Source organism: Melanerpes formicivorus, unplaced genomic scaffold (genome assembly GCF_026170545.1).
Source record: "Melanerpes formicivorus ecotype bairdi unplaced genomic scaffold, bMelFor1.0.p_v2 SCAF_11, whole genome shotgun sequence".
Classification (NCBI taxonomy): Eukaryota; Metazoa; Chordata; class Aves; order Piciformes; family Picidae; genus Melanerpes; species Melanerpes formicivorus.
Window position 1 is genome coordinate 17,301,338 of NW_027142363.1, and position 18,148 is coordinate 17,319,485.

Below are 18,148 nucleotides of genomic sequence, written 5' to 3' on the forward strand. Positions count from 1 at the left end.
TGCAAGCATCATGTTTGTTTGTTTGTCAGCCCCAAAGATTTGGCTGGAAGTGAGCTAGAATGTGGCTAGTATTTGCTGCCTGGCAGAGAGAATTCTGCTCCATTTCTGTAAGGAGTGTGTATCACTAGAATTTACTATGCTTAGGAGTTGAGATTGGCTTTCTGCTTCTGGATCTCAACTTTGTTTTCTCTCCCTGCATAAATGGAACTAAGGTTTTGAACTTCTCCTTGCCAGTGTGTCAAGTCAAAGAGCACAACTTTCACTTGTTTACCTTCTATGTTACAAATGTGTTTATCTTAATTGCTGTAAATTTGGTGGTGTTCCCCTCCACTGTGTGTTCTACAATGGCACATTTCCTCTTCTTGATTTAATTCAAAGCATAAAAGCAAATTTTATTCCTATGACTTAAGCTTGTGGCTTCCCATAGCCACTCTCCTAAGCTTTGTTTGAAAACTGTTCCAGAACATAAATCATAGGTGGGAATAGTAAAACCCTGTGAGGGAGAAAATAGTCACACATTGTTTAATGTATTTCTGTGTCATCTTCAGTGTGCAGCAAGGAGGCAAAGTATACAGCAGCAGTGTTACAGAGCCATTTATGTCACATTCACGACAATATGGTGTTGACTTGGGAGTTAGACAAACCTGAATGACTCAGTGATCCACAGCTGCATGCAGAGGAGAGATAATAGTACTTAAATGTCTGGAGTTACAAATTAAGAAGTTAATGTTTGAAAGAAATTCCTGCAAGGTTAGCAGAAGTAAGGAGCATCAGGCACAGAGTACGTTGGCATATGCCATTTTACAGCTATTGTACTACAATTAAGTATAGCATAGAGGAGGTGCCACAGAGACTCAGCTGATGGACTTGGTTTAGAGTGAGTACTGCCTCTCTTGGGAGGTGGGGAGAAATCAGTTGCTCTTTATTAAGAGCTTATCCTTAAAAGGCTAAGATGCTTAGAAATCTATAAACCATTTCTGCCTGCTGCTGCAGTATACTTAATTATGTACATGTAGTTATTTAAGCCTTTACAGAGGTGACTAACTGCACACTTTACAAGGCAGAAAGCCAAGGAAGCACAATTGCAGTGTGTTAAATGAATGCAAGTTACACTGAAGTGTTTCTTTCAGGCAGCTACATTTCAGCAAGAGGTTGCAGTCCTTTATATGTATGAAGAGGAGGCTCAGGGGAGACCTCATTGCATCTACAACTCCCTGAAGGGTGGTTGTAGCCAGGTGGGGGTTGGTCTCTTCTCCCAGGCAACCAGCACCAGAACAAGAGGACACAGTCTCAAGCTGCACCAGGGGAAGTTTAGGCTGGAGGTGAGGAGAAAGTTCTTCACTGAGAGAGTCATTCGCCATTGGAATGTGCTGCCCAGGGAGATGGTGGAGTCCCTGGAGGTGTTCAAGAGGGGATTGGATGTGGCACTTGGTGCCATGGTTTAGTCATGGGGTCTGTGGTGACAGGTTGGACTTGATGATCTTTGAGGTCTCTTCCAACCTCGGTGATTTTGTGATTCTGTGACACTAGTAGTAATAGCCGAGTTCTGGGAGGTGCAGTAGCAAAGAGCGATTGAAGAATGAGGATTTGTAAGGTTTCTTTTTTTGTTCTTGGCATAGTTTGTCTCCTCACAGCTTTGTGTCGTCACTGTCACTGTCTGCTCTGGTGGAGGCAGCTGATCTTGAAGAGGAGGATGAGCTTGCCTGCAGAAGAGTAACAAATACAGCCTGATTATTTTTAGTTGGTAAACACGCTAGCCTGCGGTGCTGCGCAGGACTCCCACGTTCGTCAGCACTGAGCGTGCACTTCTTTGGCTGGCAGCCAGCAAACGTCATTTATTTTTATTGACAAAGTGCTTTTTAGTTAAGTAAATGTAGAGGGAAATCTGTTCTGTGGTGGTTTCCTATTGCTTAATTCCCATATCTGCTGAATGTGCATACCAGTGGTGCTAACTGCAGATCTGCAAAATGCAGCTCGGTGACTAAGAAACACTGGGAAAAACTGGCAGCTGGCCCTTGCAGCTTACCCTCAGTTAAGTCTGGAGGTGACACCAAGCTGTGTGGCTCTGTTGAGCTGCTATAGGGTAGGGAAGGTCTGCAGCAGAGTCTGGACAAGTTACAGAATACAGAATTAACCAGCTTGGAAAAGACCTTCGAGATCATCAAGTCCAACCTATCACCCAGCACCATCTAATCAACTAAACCATGGCACCAAGTGCCTCATCCAGGCTCTAAGAAACACTTGCAGTGATGGTGACTCCACCACCTCCCTGGGCAGCACATTCCAATGGCCAGTCTCTCTTGCTGGGAAGAGTTTCTTCCTAACATCCAGCCTAAACCTCCCCTGGCACAGCCCTTATGAGACTGGGTCCTCTTGTTCTGATGCTGGTTGCCTGGGAGAAGAGACCAACCCCCACTTGGCTACAACTTCCCTTCTGGTAGTTGTAGAGAGCAAGAAGGTCTCCCCTGAGCCTCCTCTTCTCCAGGCTAAGCAACCCCAGCTCCCTCAGCCTCTCCTCACAGGGCTGTGCTCCAGACCCCTCTCCAGCTCTGTTACCCTTCTCTGGACAGTTCCAAGTCTAATTATATGAAGTGCAATAGTTTCAAGTGCACTTGGGTCACAATAACCCTGTGGAAAGCTACAAACCTGGAGATGTGTGGTTGGAAAGCTGCAACTTAGAGAGGGAACTAGGGGGTATTGGTTGATAGTTGACTGAATGTGAGTCAGCAGTGTGCCCAGGTGGCCAAAAAGGCCAATGACATCCTGGCTTGTATTAGAAATACAGTGGCCAGCAGCAACAGAGAAGTGATCGCCCCCTGTACTCAGCTCTGGTGAGGCCACACCTGGAGTATTGTGTTCAGTCCTGGGCCCCTCACTATAGAAAGGACATTGAGGTGCTGAAGTGTGTCCAAAGAAGGGCAATGAGGCTCCTGAAGGGCCTGGAGCATATGACCTATGAGGAATGTCTGAGAGCACTGGGGTTGTTCAGTCTGGAGAAGAGGAGGCTGAGGGAACAGGACTAGAAGAAATAGTTACAAACTGACCCTAGGGAGGTTTGGGCTGGATGTTAGGAAATGTTTCTTCTCTGAAAGGTTTCTCAAACATTGGAATGTGCTGCCTAGGGCAGTGGTGGAGTCACCGTCCCTGGAGATGTTGAAGCAATGTGCGGATGTGGCACACAGGGACATGATTCAGTGTTGACCCTTCAGTGCTGGGTCAAAGGTTGGACTGGATCATCTTTGAGATCTCTTCCAACCAGATGCATTCTGTGATTTGCAGACAAGGCTAATGAATAGGAGAGAGACAGCATTGGTCTTCATTGTCTCTCCTTTTTACATGATCGGAAGAGAAGCATTTCAATGCTCAACGCTGACCACACAGAGGGCTCAAAAGTGCTGTTTCCAGAAGCAATACGTTCCTGCTGTTCTGACTTCTCTCATGCTTCAGATTCTTTCTAATGGCAGGAAGTAAAACAATTTCAAATCAGCACATTTCCTGGAAAGTGTAATAGTAACCTGTGAGTTGCTCTTCCTCTACAGAATAATCTGGTTTTTTAACTATGTCTCCATATTTCCCCAAAGTGGTTTATGCTTTTTGGTGTATTTAAGCACTTTTTTTGTTAACCCCTTGCACTTTCAGGGTTGTATTGCCTTTTCCCCATCTTCACTGAGGATTACTGTGCTTGCATGATCTTGTTGCATAAGATCTTTGTGGTGTAATTTTGTTGTAAAGATACTCACACATATTCTATGTGGGGAAAGGAAGAAGGGATTATGATAATCAGACCACAGCTTCCCTTTTAGACTGACTTGCAAAAGTCCAGGGTCAGGTTAAAAATCCTAGCTCAAGAGTACAAGAGAAACTTTCTTTTCCTGTCCCCTAGATGATCCCTCATCATCTACTCAATGCAGTATTACTCACCCTTTTCCTGGGTTCAGGTGACTTTCTCTCTGTGTCTGGCAGATGGTTTTCTGTATGAGCAGGAGATTCAGGGTTGTCATGGACTGGATCTGCCATAGAGGCTGTGATGGGAATGTTCTGGCTTTGGAAGTACGTGTAAGCATCTTTGCTGCACACCAGTAGTGTCAGTCTGTCACCAGTACCTTGGATCATTGCCACCACTTTGTCATAGGATTCATTGATCACATTCACCCCGTTCACTTCCACCAAAAAGTCGTTGTTTTCTACACCTGCTGTGTCAGCTGGCCCATGGATTTGTACCTGCAAAGGCAAGTTCAAACTGTGACACTGGTAGAAAACTTGGAAAGATGCATTAACAGCTAATGGTTTATCTAGACTGTTGTGTTACTGCTTTCCTTACAAGACAACGAGATAATCATGGGGAGGGGGAGATCTGTGGGGCAGAAATGAGTTGGCAGAGGCAGTAGGCCCAGGCAATAAATGTGGAACCCATCATTTTGGGGCTTAAGATGCATTTTGACTTTCATTACGGGAATGTAGCTTGGTGGGGGGAAAAAAATGTTGTTTGCAGGCTCCTATCCAGTAACTTTCAAGTTAACTTCAGTACATTTCACAGATTCCGTAGTGATGGGTTCCTCATAAGAAAGCTAAAGCTGTAGACATAATGAGACAGCAGAGGTTTGGCTTTTGCCAGCTGTGGAATTAAGAGAGGGGGGTGGGAGAGGTGGGGGTGGGAGAGTGAGGCAAAGGCATTTCTCACATTTAGGATATTCTACAGTCAAAAATTTTGATTTAAAATATGAATTTTAGCATGCTAGCCTCATAGATAACAGTAAAAATGATGCAAAAGCTGGATTCCTCTTCCCTTTAGCTGTCTTAACAGAATGAGGAATGTTCTTTGATGTTTATTTTATCTTGGTCCTACAATGTCAATCTGACTTCAACAATTACAGCTCTTATCTGAGAACACTGAAAAAGAGACTTTCCTGTTGTGGCCTTTCTGGCATGCAATTGCAGTATGGAAGGGAGGAGGCAATCCAATAGGCTACTTGAGCATTTTCTGGTTCATCAGTCTACATTAGTACCTCACTGATGAACAGTCCAGGCTTGTTCTTGATCATATTTAAATTGAAGCCAAATCCATTGGGCCCTTTCACCATCTTGCAGATTCTTGGCTTGTGGTTCACTTTCTGCTCACTGTGCAACTCCACTCTTTCCTCTGTTTTAGCTGGAGTTGGAGGTTGTGTTTTGTAGTAGTATAAGAAAGGGGAAACTTGAGCCTGAAAAGTGACAGAAAACTTGGTTAAGGTGAATGTTCATTTGTGAAATCTGTATTGGGCTTTCATGCTCAATCTGAGTGCCAGGTTCTACACATTGGCCACAACAACCCCATGCAGCTCTCCAGGCTGGGGTCAGAGTGGCTGGAGAGGAGCTAGGCAGAGAGAGACCTGGGGGTACTGGTTGACAGCCAGCTGAACATGAGCCTGCAGTGTGCCCTGGTGGCCAAGAAGGCCAATGGCATCCTGGCCTGCATCAAGGATAGTGTGGCCAGCAGGGGCAGGGAAGTCATTGTGCCCCTGTACTCAGCACCAGTTAGGCCACACCTTGAGTCCTGTGTCCAGTTCTGGGCTCCTCAGTTTAAGAAGGACATTGAGACACTTGAACATGTCCAGAGAAGGGCAACAAAGCTGGGGAGGGGTTTGGAGCACAGCCCTGTGAGAAGAGGCTGAGGGAGCTGGGGTTGCTTAGCCTGGGGAAGAGGAGGCTCAGGGGAGACCTTCTTGCTCTCTACAACTCCCTGAAGGGAGGTTGTAGCCAGGAGGGAGTTGGTATTTTCTCCCAGGCAGCCAGCACCAGAACAAGAGGACACAGTCTCAAGCTGTGCCAGGGGAAGTTTAGGCTGGAGGTGAGGAGAAAGTTCTTCACTGAAAGAGTTGTTAGCCTTTGGAATGTGCTGCCCAGGAAGATGATGGAGTCACCATCCCTGGAGGTGTTCAAGAGGGGACTGGATGTGGCACTTGGTGCCATGGTTTAGTCAAGAGGTTTGTGGTGACAGGTTGGACTTGATGATCTTTGAGGTCTCTTCCAACCTTGGTGATTCTGTGTGAGAGTTGCTGTGTGGCTGCATCTTAGCCATTTCCTGCAGATTGAAGAAGCGTCTGTCAGCTGACTGGCTGTTTCTGACATCACTGCGTATGGCTCCATGGTAAGTTATCAAATCTTAGCAGCAGAGCAGTAGTTTGAATTTTCTTACCAGTTTATACATGGCGTCAGTCTCATGATCCACCACCAGCAGTGTGACTTTTGCCTCAGACTGCTGGATTTTCCCCACTACACTTTCATGACTCAGACTGTCTACTTGCTCACCGTTGACAGCTACTAAGATATCATTGTCCTTGAGACCCGCCTGGGCTGCTGGGCTCCCAGAATCAACATCCTTTATTATGTGATCTAAGATAAGAAGGGGGGAAAAAAATGATGTGAAGGCACATGCTTTGTAAGTTCAAAGTCATGCATAGCAAAGGCTACGTGTCAGAACTGCACTTCAGGTCGAGACCATTTCCTTGACGTAGCCCTGCTTGTAACTCATCTGTAGACAACTTCTAGATGACCAATAAGAAGCTGGAGAGATTGAGATCTGCCAACCCTGCTTGGGAAGAAAGAGAGGGACCTTGCCAGGCTGGACAGATGGGCAGAGTCCAAGGGCATGAGATTGAGCACATCTAAGTGCCAGGTTCTACACATTGGCCACAACAGCCCCATGCAGTGCTACAGGCTGCATGGTCAGAGTGGCTGGAGAGCAGCCAGGCAGAAAGGGACCTGGGGATACTGGCCAAGAAGGCCAATGGCATCCTGGCCTGCATCAGGAATAGTGTGGCCAGCAGGAGCAGGGAGGTCATTCTGCCCCTGTACACTAAACTGGTTAGGCCACACCTTGAGTCCTGTGTCCAGTTCTGGGCTCTTCAGTATAGGAAAGATGTTGAGCTGCTGGAAGGTGTCCAGAGAAGGGCAACGAAGCTGGGGAGGGGTCTGGAGCACAGCCCTGTGAGGAGAAGCTGAGGGAGCTGGGGTTGCTTAGCCTGGAGAAGAGGAGGCTCAGGGGAGACCTTCTTGCCATCTCCAACTCCCTGAAGGGAGGTTGTAGCCAGGTGGGGGTTGGTCTCTTCTCCCAGGCAGCCTGTGACAGAGTAAGAGGTCACAGTCTCAAGCTGCACCAGGGGAGGTTTAGGTTGGATGCTAGGAAGAATTTCTTCCTAGAAAGAGAGATTGGCCATTGGAATGTGCTGCCCAGGGAGGTGGTGGAGTCATCATCCCTGGAGATGTTTAGGAAGAGCCTGGATGAGGCACCTGGTGCCATGGTTTAGTTGATTAGATAGTGTTGGGTGATAGGTTGTACTTGATCTCAAAGGTTCTTTCCAACCTGGTCTATTCCATTCCATTCCATTCCATTCCATTCCATTCCATTCCATTCCATTCCATTCCATTCCATTCCATTCCATTCCATTCCATTCCTATCCTATCCTATCCTATCCTATCCTATCCTATCCTATCCTATCCTATCCTATCCTATCCTATCCTATCCTATCCTATCCTATCCTATCCTATCCTACCCTATCCTATCCTATCCTATCCTACGAACGCCACGGCCTGCGTTAGCTGGGTGCTTACCGCCAGTGGTGTTGTCCATCTGCAGATAAAAGCCATAACCATCCTTTCCTTTCTGGATGTCAATCAGTCGCGGTTTGAGGGGGAGCAGTTTCAGGCTGGCGCTCTCTTTGTGCAGTGCCATCTTCTGGCTCTGGTAGTAGCGGTCTGTTTCTTCATTCGAGAGGAGAAACATAACCCGATTTTCAGACTTCTTCACCTGTGACAGCACATAGGCAGCCTCAGATGATGGCACATTTACAGCGACAGCACATACAGTCTCGGATGCCACCCCTTCAACAACATGTAGGAACTGTAGATACCTTGGTAACCTGTTACACTGGTGTACATAGTGATACTTGATAACTGTGTCCAGTTCTGGGCTACTCAGTTTAAGAAGGATATTTAGCCTCTTGAATGTGTCCAGAGAAGGACAACAAGGCTGGGGAGAGGTCTTGAGCACAGCCCTGTGAGGAGAGGCTGGGGGAGCTGGGGTTGTTTAGCCTGGAGAAGAGGAGGCTCAGGGGAGACCTTCTTGCTCTCTACAACTACCTGAAGGGAGGTTGTAGCCAGTTGGGGGTTGGTCTCTTCTCCCAGGCAACCAGCACCAGAACAAGAGGACACCATCTCAAGCTGTGCCAGGGGAGGTTTAGGCTGGCGGTGAGGAGAAAGTTCTTCCCAGAAAGAGTAATTTGGCATTGGAATGTGCTGCCCAGGGAGGTGGTGGAGTCACCATCCCTGGAGGTGTTTAAGAGGGGATTGGACATGGCATTTGAAGCCATGGTTTAGTTAGTCATGAGGTGTTAGGTGGGACTTGGTGATTTCTGAGGTCTTTTCCAACCTTATTGATTCTATGATTCTATGTAGGAATTGTAGATACCTTGGTAACCTGTTACACTGGTGTGCTGATGCATAGTGATACTCGACAACCTGAAAGATCTTTTTCCAACTCATTCAATTCTGTGATTCAGTAGTGGTGTGTGGGTGTGATTGATGAATGACTCATAAAGTATAAACTGTGCTGCTGTAAGTTGTTGGTTTGGGTTTTTTTCTTCCAGTGAGAAATTTGGATGATGACAGAATCTTGGGCGTGTAAGTTCCAGTGTATACATGAAGAAATGTTCTGTATTTTTATGCTGTGTTCCTGACACCTAGGTGCTTTGCTGTAGTGTGCCATGAGGGTGGCACACAGTGCCAGTAGAATCCAGTGAGCCTTGGTAGATCTAGTCTTGGTTTATCTAGTTGTGGAAGCCTACACACCATGCCATCTCTACCAGTATTTTAGATTACAGTGGCTAGTAACATTTCTGTCACTCTTTGGTCCTCTTCCAACTGACTCTGAGGTTTTGGAGTGTTGTGTTTCTCTGTTCAGCATCTCCAAGTCCATCCTTCCCTTACTCCTTCCTAGTCTTCTAATGGGTACCATTTTTACTCAACCAGTATTATTCCACTGCTGATGTTACAGCAGCTCAGCCAAATGCAGGTCTTGCATGGTTTCATCGTGGTGCTGGAATGCCAGGACATGTACTGCTTGTCTTGTGGCTCTCTGAAATCTCTTCTGCTCCAGCTGCACTGTAGCACTGCCAATAGTGGAAATCTGGAAGCGTCACTAGCAATGTTCTTGCAGCCAAGGCCAGGTAGTGAAATTACTTGTCCTGTAATTTTCATTGGGTTTGGACTTTTTAATGGGAAAAAGGAGCTACTGTCTCAAATAATGAATTTTCCCCTGTTTGATGCTAACTGTATCATCAGAGAGTTTCCCCTCTTCCTGCCCTGAAAACCAGCCTCTTACCATTGCCAGGACTTCTAGGAACAGATCATGATTCATTTAATAGCATTTCTGGCAGCACGATACTTGTGTTATTTAGAATTCTGTGGCCTGCCTCGATGGCAGCATTCATTCAGAGTCACTTCAAGAGGCTGCTTGAGAAGGGAGCCAGGGCAGAGGGGTGCTCTGCCGTGTTGATGATACACAAAGCAGTAGCTTCCAAGATTTACTGTGAAGCATTCAAATCAATCAGGCCTGCCTTCTCAGTAGCCCAGATAGATTGCTGTGAAAGTGGGCCAGGACAGAAGAGGAGTAAGTACACAAACGAGTACCTTTTCCACCACTTCCTCATGTGTGTCATTTTCCACGTTGCTTCCATTGATTTCAATCAGGCGATCGTTGTTTTGGACACCAGCCTTTGCAGCTGCTCCTTCTGGTGAAAGCTCTACTATGAACAACCCCTTCTGTCCTAAAATAAATGGAAACTCATTACACAGGATAGGTTACAGAAATATTCCTGAATACAGGAGTTAAGGAAACTTAGCACTGGTGTCCACAGAGACTTCCAGTCTCTGCTTACATGCAGTCTACAGTGGTACCACAAGCCTTCCACACAGATACACCTCTAGCTCTTTGTCTGCCCTGTGGGGGAAGGAGGCATTTGTTTGCTATCTGCACGTGAAACAGCCTTTTGTTTCTCTACCAAAAGTGTCAGAGGGGTCGATTAAAACAGCTGGAAGGGATTTGATTCCCACCCCATCCCCTCCCTCCAGTTTAAGTGAGGAGCTGCTTTTATTGTTGTATACAAATCAATGATCTCCTGTGTTTGGAAGACTTCTATGTTTGGCCTTGTAGTTATATTGCATTCTAAAATGCCCTCTTTAGAGGTGGTGCTTCCCAGAAGACTTCCCTGTTGACTGACCTTGGAAGGAAGGCCTATGTAGAAGGGCTTCAGCGTCCTCCGCTTTCTAAATGAAATAACATGCAAAGCACAGGAAGTGTTTCTTACAGCTGTCTAGAACCTGGTGTGCTGATTCCTGGGATGATTTTGGGGAATGGAACAGGACAATGTAGCATCTTGAGTGCATGTTTGGTATTTGACTGCAAGTTTGGTTTTGCTGTGGGAAAAACTGCAGTTTTCTGCAGTTATTTAACTGGGCTTAAATAACAAGCAGAAAATAGCTTATTCTATCAGTCCCCTCCTCCCCCTTTTCTTTCCACATCTTTTTTCCACTCTGTAGGAAACGTGATCCCCAGAAAACTGTTCATTGCATATGCTGTAGAGAATTGACTTGAGATAGGTCTCAACTCATCTTGCTGTTTCTCACTTTATATTAGCAAGAACAGCTTGTGTGTCCCCACTGGCCTCCACCTGTTAACTCTGTCCTTGCTGTCATATATACCATCTCTTCTCCCCAGGCTCTCACCTTCTGTGGTTTTCAGGGAGAAGCCATAGCCTTTCTCCTCCTTCACTAGGCAGCAGAGCCGGGGTTGTGGAACTGCAGTGATTGCTCCATTGGCCATGGGTGGTGGGGCCTGCGGGTCCTGCTGCTGTCTTTTTGATACCTTTTGACCCAGTTCTTCCAAGTTCACTCCTTCCTTCTCTGCCTTTTGATAGGATGCATCATCCAGAACAAGGAGTACAATAGAATTCCCACTGTTTTTGACCAACTCCACCACCTGTAGTGGACAAAAAGTGAAATGCCAAGCAGGTGCTAGAGCGATTGACCTAAAAGGAGCAGTCAACCCAGGAGCTGTTTTGTTGCCTTATCCCTCTGCTTGTGCACTATAGAGACTTCTCAAAGACAGTTCATGCACATGGTGGGTAATGAATGATACAGGGAGATACTTGGAGGATTTCCTAGCTGAGGATGCCATAAAACCTGGAAGAGAAGGCTTCTCACACTCACAGTGGGTCTCGGTGACTGGGGAATAGTGTGGATACCAGACAAAACAGAGATGTACCTGTGCATGTTCCTTCTTGTGTACAAAGACACCATTAACCCTGAGGATTCTGTCTCCATTCTTCAAGCCAGCCTTTTCAGCTGGACTCTTCTTCTCCACATTCCGGATGAGATGCCCTGAAGTGTCTTCCTCAACACGCAGGTAGAATCCATAGCTCTTTTGGGGCTTTTTGGTCACTGTACATTCTCGGGGCTGGAGAACAGAAGACATCTCTACCAGAGAGGATGGAAAAGATACATGTCAGCAAGCTTACCTAGATATGTTACCTTTAAATACACATGACAGTTTGGTTCAGAATCCTCTGGGGTTATATTTCCCAAGAAAGTCAACTATGCAGAGTTGAAGCAAATTAGCATGGCTAGGCAAAAGAAACCAATCCCTTCTCCCTCTCCCTCCCTGCTTTTCTTGTCTCCCTATCTCGATAGGATAGGATGGGATGGGATGGGATGGGATGGGATGGGATGGGATGGGATGGGATGGGATGGGACGGGATAGGATAGGATAGGATAGGGTAAGGTAGGATAGGGTAAGGTAGGGTAGGGTAGGGTAGGGTAGGGTAAGGTAGGGTAGGGTAGGGTAGAACGGAACGGACTAGACTAGACTAGACTAGACTAGAATAGAATAGAATAGAATTAACCAGGTTGGAAATCTTCGAGATCATCAAGTCCAACCTATCACCCAACACCATCTAATCAACTAAACCATGGCACCAAGGGCCTCATCCAGTCTTCACTTAAACACCTCCAGTGATGGTGACTCCATCACCTCCCTGGGCAGCACATTCCAATGGCCAATAACCCTTCCTATGAAGAACTTCTTCCTAACATCCAGCCTCAACCTCCCCTGGTGCAACTTGAGACTGTGTCCTCTTGTTCTGGTGCTGGTTGCCTGGGAGAAGAGATGAGCCCCCACCTGGCTACAACCTCCCATTAGGTAGCTGTAGACAGCAAAAAGGTCTCCCCTGAGCCTCCTCCAGGCTAAGCAACCCCAGTTCCCTCAGCCTCTCTTCATACGGCTTGTGCTCCAAACCCCTCCCCAGCTTTGTTGCCCTTCTCTGGACACCTTCCAGCAACTCAACATCTTTCCTAAATGGAGGGGCCCAGAACTGGACACAGGACTCAAGAGATAGGGCTGGGGAAATCCAGGACTAGGTTTAGCAAGCAAATGGGAACCAGATTCAGGAGCTGGATTCTGGAATGCACAGATTATGATCAGAGAGCTTCATCCTTTTGATTCCTCAGCTGTATACTGAATATGATGTATTCAGCATGGTATGGAATACCTTTGTTGGTCAATTTGCTCTGTCCACTTCTCCCCACGGGTGCAACATCTTACTGCACCCCCAACGTTGTACGCAAGTTTTAGCAGTGGCCTTGGTTTCTATAGGAGCGAGTATAAGCAAAAGCCTTTCTGCATGCCAGTCCCTGCTAGTAACTCTAAACATTAGGCTTTATCACTTCTAGAAGCAGTCTGCAAAAACATGCTGTTGACTTCAGAAAGCACAGTTACTTAGAAGAGACTGGGCTGAAAAATGAAATAACCGAGCAGAATTGGTTATGTTCTGATTCTGATCCAGGATATCCTCTTGCAAAGCTCTTTTTTTTTTGCCTTACCAGTTGGGTTCAGCAACACTGCATCTTAGTTTTCCTGCACAGTGATGCACTTGCTTTATTTCTATGTCCTCTGAAGTTACTAGTATAGTCAAAGTTCTTGGGATTGTCGCTCATTTCCTCTGCCTTAGAATCCTGACTAAATACCCTTTGATTCTGTTATCAAGAGGAGTTAACAGAGGTATTTATTATATGTGAGGCTTGGGTAAGATATGAATGCAGGCATTACAAGGTCCAACAGAAGTGTGGAATACTCAGGCATATGCCCACTGACAATGTACATGTGCCATCAGGTAATCACTTGCAGGAGAGGTGATTTAATACAGCCTGGTCCCTGTGGAACAAAACAGAGTTGAGGCACTGTGCTCACCTTGCAGTTTTCACAGGAATCCTGAAGTGACCATAAAGCCTGAATTTGCTGGCTGGCTAAGACTAAGTCTCAAATGACTTAAAGACATGAGCTGTGATGAGTATAAAAATATGATATTCTGTGAGAAAGGAAAGATTAGACACCAGGAAGAAGTTCTTCCCCATGAGGGTGGTAAGACATTGGAACAGGTTTCCCAGGAAGGTGGTGGAAGCCTCATCCCTGGAGGATTTTAAGGCCAGGCTGGATGTGGCTCTGGGCAACCTGATCTAGTGTGAGGTGTCTCTGCCCATGGCAGAGGGGTTGGAACAGGATAGGATAGGATAGGATAGGATAGGATAGGATAGGATAGGATAGGATAGGATAGGATAGGATAGGATAGGATAGGATAGGATAGGATAGGATAGGATGGGATAGACCATGTTGGAAGAGACCTTCAAGATCATCGCGTCCAACCTAACATCCAACACCACCCAACCAACTAAACCATGCAACCAAGCACCCTGTCAAGTCTTAAGGTCCCTTCCAACCCACACAATTCTGTGATTCCATGAAATGAGATTTGATTTAGAAATGACAGGCTGCTAAAATAACTGCAGTAGCTTGATTCAAATTATTTCTCAAAGAGTTTGTGACAACTGGAGCTTTTGGGAGAAAATCCTCTTAAAATCTGTGTCAAGGCACATGTGCCAAGGACAGGAAGGTGTTTGGTATCAGACAATATGCATGTTTTGATTTTTGTGATACCTAATGAGTGGGCTGGCTCTGACAGGTGGAAAGCAGTGTATGAGGTCACCCTAACTTTTGCAATGACTTGGATACAGTCTCTAATGCAGTCAGTAGAACCAATTTGGTGAGGTATGTACTGGAAAAGCAGGCTGCTAGATGATGCAGCTTCAGTGGTATAGAATCCAGCTGTTGGCTGGTTGTTAGTGGCATCCTTTAGAGTTGGTCCTGGGGCTGATCTTGTTTAACATCTTTATTTATGATATGGGCAGTAAGACAAATACATCCTCAACAATCTGATAGACAATACCAAGTTGAGGGGGAGCAGTCAGTAGGCTGGGGATTAGGATTTCTATTTAGAGGAACCTCAGCAGGCATCAGAAATTAGCTGACATGTACCTCATGAAGGTCAACAAAGAAAAGTGGTGGTGGTGGTGAAATCTATCTCTACACCAGGCACAACAATACAAGCAGACTGCGGGCTGGCTATGGGACTCAAGCATCCAGGTTGAACATGAGTCAGTGGTGTGTACCTTTGTGGTGAAGGTCAGCTCTGTACTGAGTGGTATGCAGCCAGCAGGTCAGTGGAAGAGATTGCTTTCTGCTCTCAGGCAGTTTTGAGACCGCATGTGAGTACTGTCTTAAATGTTGAGCTTCTCAAGTAATTGACATGTTTGGGCCAGCCCATTGAGGTGATTTAGGTATTGCAGCACATGAGAGTTAAGGAGGCTGTGTTTGCTTAGTCTTAGGAAGAGAAAGTCAAGCCAAGATCTTACTGATGTCTTCAGCTGCCTAGCTGTATTGTGTAGAGAACAAAGAGCCAGACTCTTCTTGGAAGTTAACAGTGATAGGATGAGAGGCAACTGATGCAGCCTGCATCAAGAGAACATTTAGACAGCCATACGGACAGCTTTTCACCTTGGGAGCTGCCAGTTACTACAACAGGTGCCTACAGAGGCTATGGAATCTCTGTCCTTGGAGATACTTGCCTCGACAGGATGCTGAGCAACTCAATCTAAGTTGGCCCTGTTTTGTAGAATAGAATAGAATAGAATAGAATAGAATAGAATAGAATAGAATAGAATAGAATAGACCAGACCAGGTTGGAAGAGACCTTCGAGATCATTGCGTCCAACCTATCATCCAACACCACCTAATCAAATAACCCATGGCACCAAGCACGCTATCAAGTCTCCTCCTAAACACCTCCCTGGGCAGCACATTCCAATAGGCAATCACTCTCTCAGTGAAGAACTTCTTCCTAACCTCCAGCCTAAACCTCCCCTGGTGCAGCCTGAGACTGTGTCCTCTTGTTCTGGTGCTGGCTGCCTGGCAGAAGAGACCAACTCCCACCTGACTACAACCTCCCTTCAGGGAGCTGGAGACAGCAAGAAGGTCTCCCCTGAGCCTCCTCTTCTCCAGGCTAAGCAACCCCAGCTCCCTCAGCCTCTCCTCACAGGGCTGTGCTCCAGACTCCTCCCCAGCTTTGTTGCCCTTCTCTGGACACCTTCCAGCAGCTCAACATCTTTCCTAAACTGAGGGGCCCAGAACTGGACACAGGACTCAAGGTGTGGCCTAACCAGTGCAGTGTACAGGGGCAGAATGACTTCCCTGTTCCTGCTGGACACACTGTTCTTGATAGAGGCCAGGATGTCATTGGCCCTCTTGTCCTCCTGAGCACACTGCTGCCTTATGTTCAACCTACCATCGACCAGTACCCCCAGGTCCCTTTCTGCCTGGCTGCTCTCCAGCCACTCTGACCCCAGCCTGTCATCAGCAGGAACACTGTGTACTGAAAATAAGCAATAGCTGTGATCAGGGAACAACTCTAAAGATAACTATCTTAGGAATTCCTGCCAAAGGTCCATGATGATAGGCGAACAAGATTCCACTTGGGAAATCCAGGTAATTAGCAAACTTCATTTGTATTTTACTGGGGAGGGGAAAGGGGGAAGGGGAATCTGCCTCTCTACTGACAGAAGTCAAAAGGCCAAAGATGTGTTGCAGAAGTTGCCATTGTTCACAGCCTGTTAAATAGGAAGAAAATTAATCTGATTGCATGTAAAGACTCCTTTTCCAACCCATGGTTTTTCTTCTCTTTTCTCACCTGCATGACTAAAATATATGGGAAGTGGCTTTTTTGTCTTTTTCTCTTCTCAAGAAGCATCTGGCAGTCAGATTCTTCCATGAGAGCAGCCTACTGCAGAACCACCTCTGTGGCTACCTGCGCTACAGATTATTTGTTGCTGAAGCTGAAAGTGCATTCTCAAGGTTAGGAGGGCAGCATATAGAACAGTATAGATGTGTGTGGTGGGGGGGTTGACACAGATGTCACTGAAGCTGAAGAAGAGGGTGGAATTTTAGCTTGCAGGGATAGGAAGCCTGCAGATCATGATTCAGTTGTTTGCCTTGGTCAGGTGCCTTGTGCCTTTTTGAATCTGTAGTTGCCTTGGGGCTACCTCCATAGAGGGATGGACAGTCCTGTTATTTGGATACTGTTTGGAACACATCACACACTGATTGCAACTACAGCTCAAAGCAGTTTTTCTTGGCAAACACTGGGAATCTCTGCTAACTCCTGAAGTTAACAAGCAAAACTAGAGGTACACAAAGCTGAAGTAACAGTAGGCTTTTATGGGAAAGATTGGAGTAAAGACTACACTGCATTGCATACTACTCCTTTCAATCCATGAAAGCTTTGCAAGCAAAATTATTTGGATTGTAAAAAGAAGTTTTCTAAAGGAAGAAGGTTTAGTTAAAAAGGAATTTCTTACCTGGGTATCTGTGTGGAGCAACCTTCACTGGAATTCTCTTTTCCTGTCCCTCCTGTGGCTGTACCTATAAGTAAGGCTGGACTTTGATTGGGCAAAGGTTGATTTAAAAGATGATTTATTTAACCAAGTTTCACTGAATATTTTCAACATCTTGATAGGCTGCCTTGTCCTTGTCTGCAGAAGCACTAATCACATGCATATCTCAGCAGCTTTGAATTTTATTCTACTGATAATTATGCTGAAAAACTTAGTCAAGGAGGTCATTCGAGGCAACCCTGATCTTTGCTCTGGACAAGAGCCTTCCCCAGCTGTAAGAAGTGTCTTAAAGGTGGGGTTGGACTGTGGTTGATTGATCTGGGCCAGAAGCATTTGTCTGCAGATCAGGAGCTTACGGGTTCCAATCTGTGCACCGTGTGTTGGATACCAAAAAATGGATTGTACTGGGTTAGCCTTGGCCAGCAGCCAGATGCCCAATAAGCCACTTTCACTCCCCTCCTCCACAGGACAGTGGGAGAAAATGGGATGGAAAAGCTTGAAAATTTAAGATAAGGACAGTAACTGAGAGAGATACAATGAAAAACTGGGCTGGTGATTGAGGACCTCCCCTGGGGGACTTTTGTCTCTATGGTTTTACAATTAATCCTTAACCTACAACCCGTACCTTGTAAACCATGCTTGACATGCCATCCTAAGCCTTGAAAGCCAAATTCTGTGTCATGGTGCCCCAGATAGAAACAAGTCAGTGCAATTCTTTTCTAAAATAACTTCATAAACTCCTGGGCTAAGAAGCATAGCATTGACTTGGTGCATCAGCCCACAAAGCTCTGGAAAGATTGACCAATGCGATGGACTTAGAGACTGTGCTGAGAACACAGGGTGCTGGGGAATAGAAGCAGTGGGACATTAATTTAGCAGAAGCCACTTGGCTGATTAACAGATGATTGACTGGTTCTGCCCAAACACAGCCCCTACAGACTCTGGTAGGAAGTTAGGTTGCCATAGTACATATAGGTAAGTGACTTGGAAAGGCAGTGTGGGTTGTTCTCCCTTGGGAAAAGGAAAGCCCATTTGTGGCATTGTCTGTGCTCAAGAGCCCAAGCGCACGTGGTGAGTAGTGCAGAAGGATGTAGTGTGTACCTCATGGAGATCTATCCCTGGGGGAAAAGGATCCATTATTTGACTTGTTTGATATAGGAATTAATACAGCAGAATCACCTGAACCAGCAGAGAATGAGCCTCACAAGGAACCATGGGACTGCAGTGCTGGCCCAGCCCAGTCTTGGCATTCAATAATCCAATGTGTTGTTTCACCTATCCTGAGTGATCTTGACAGATAGGGCCAAGGTCATCAACTGTTCTTATGGACATTTTG

At 46.1% G+C, this 18,148-nt stretch overlaps 1 protein-coding gene across 1 annotated transcript; it reads right to left on the reverse strand.

Annotated features, from left to right (window-relative positions):
- Positions 1-496: 496 nt before the first annotated feature.
- Positions 497-16,850, reverse strand: PDZK1 (PDZ domain containing 1). The gene is made up of 9 exons (XM_068144709.1): positions 16,777-16,850; positions 11,300-11,511; positions 10,762-11,014; positions 9,667-9,803; positions 7,591-7,786; positions 6,176-6,372; positions 5,007-5,201; positions 3,922-4,221; positions 497-1,703 (listed from the first exon to the last, which is right to left on the reverse strand). The coding sequence occupies exons 2-9, from the start codon at positions 11,507-11,509 to the stop codon at positions 1,629-1,631; spliced, it is 1,563 nt and encodes a 520-aa protein (XP_068000810.1). The 5' UTR covers positions 11,510-11,511; positions 16,777-16,850; the 3' UTR covers positions 497-1,628.
- Between the last annotated feature and the right edge of the window lie 1,298 nt (positions 16,851-18,148).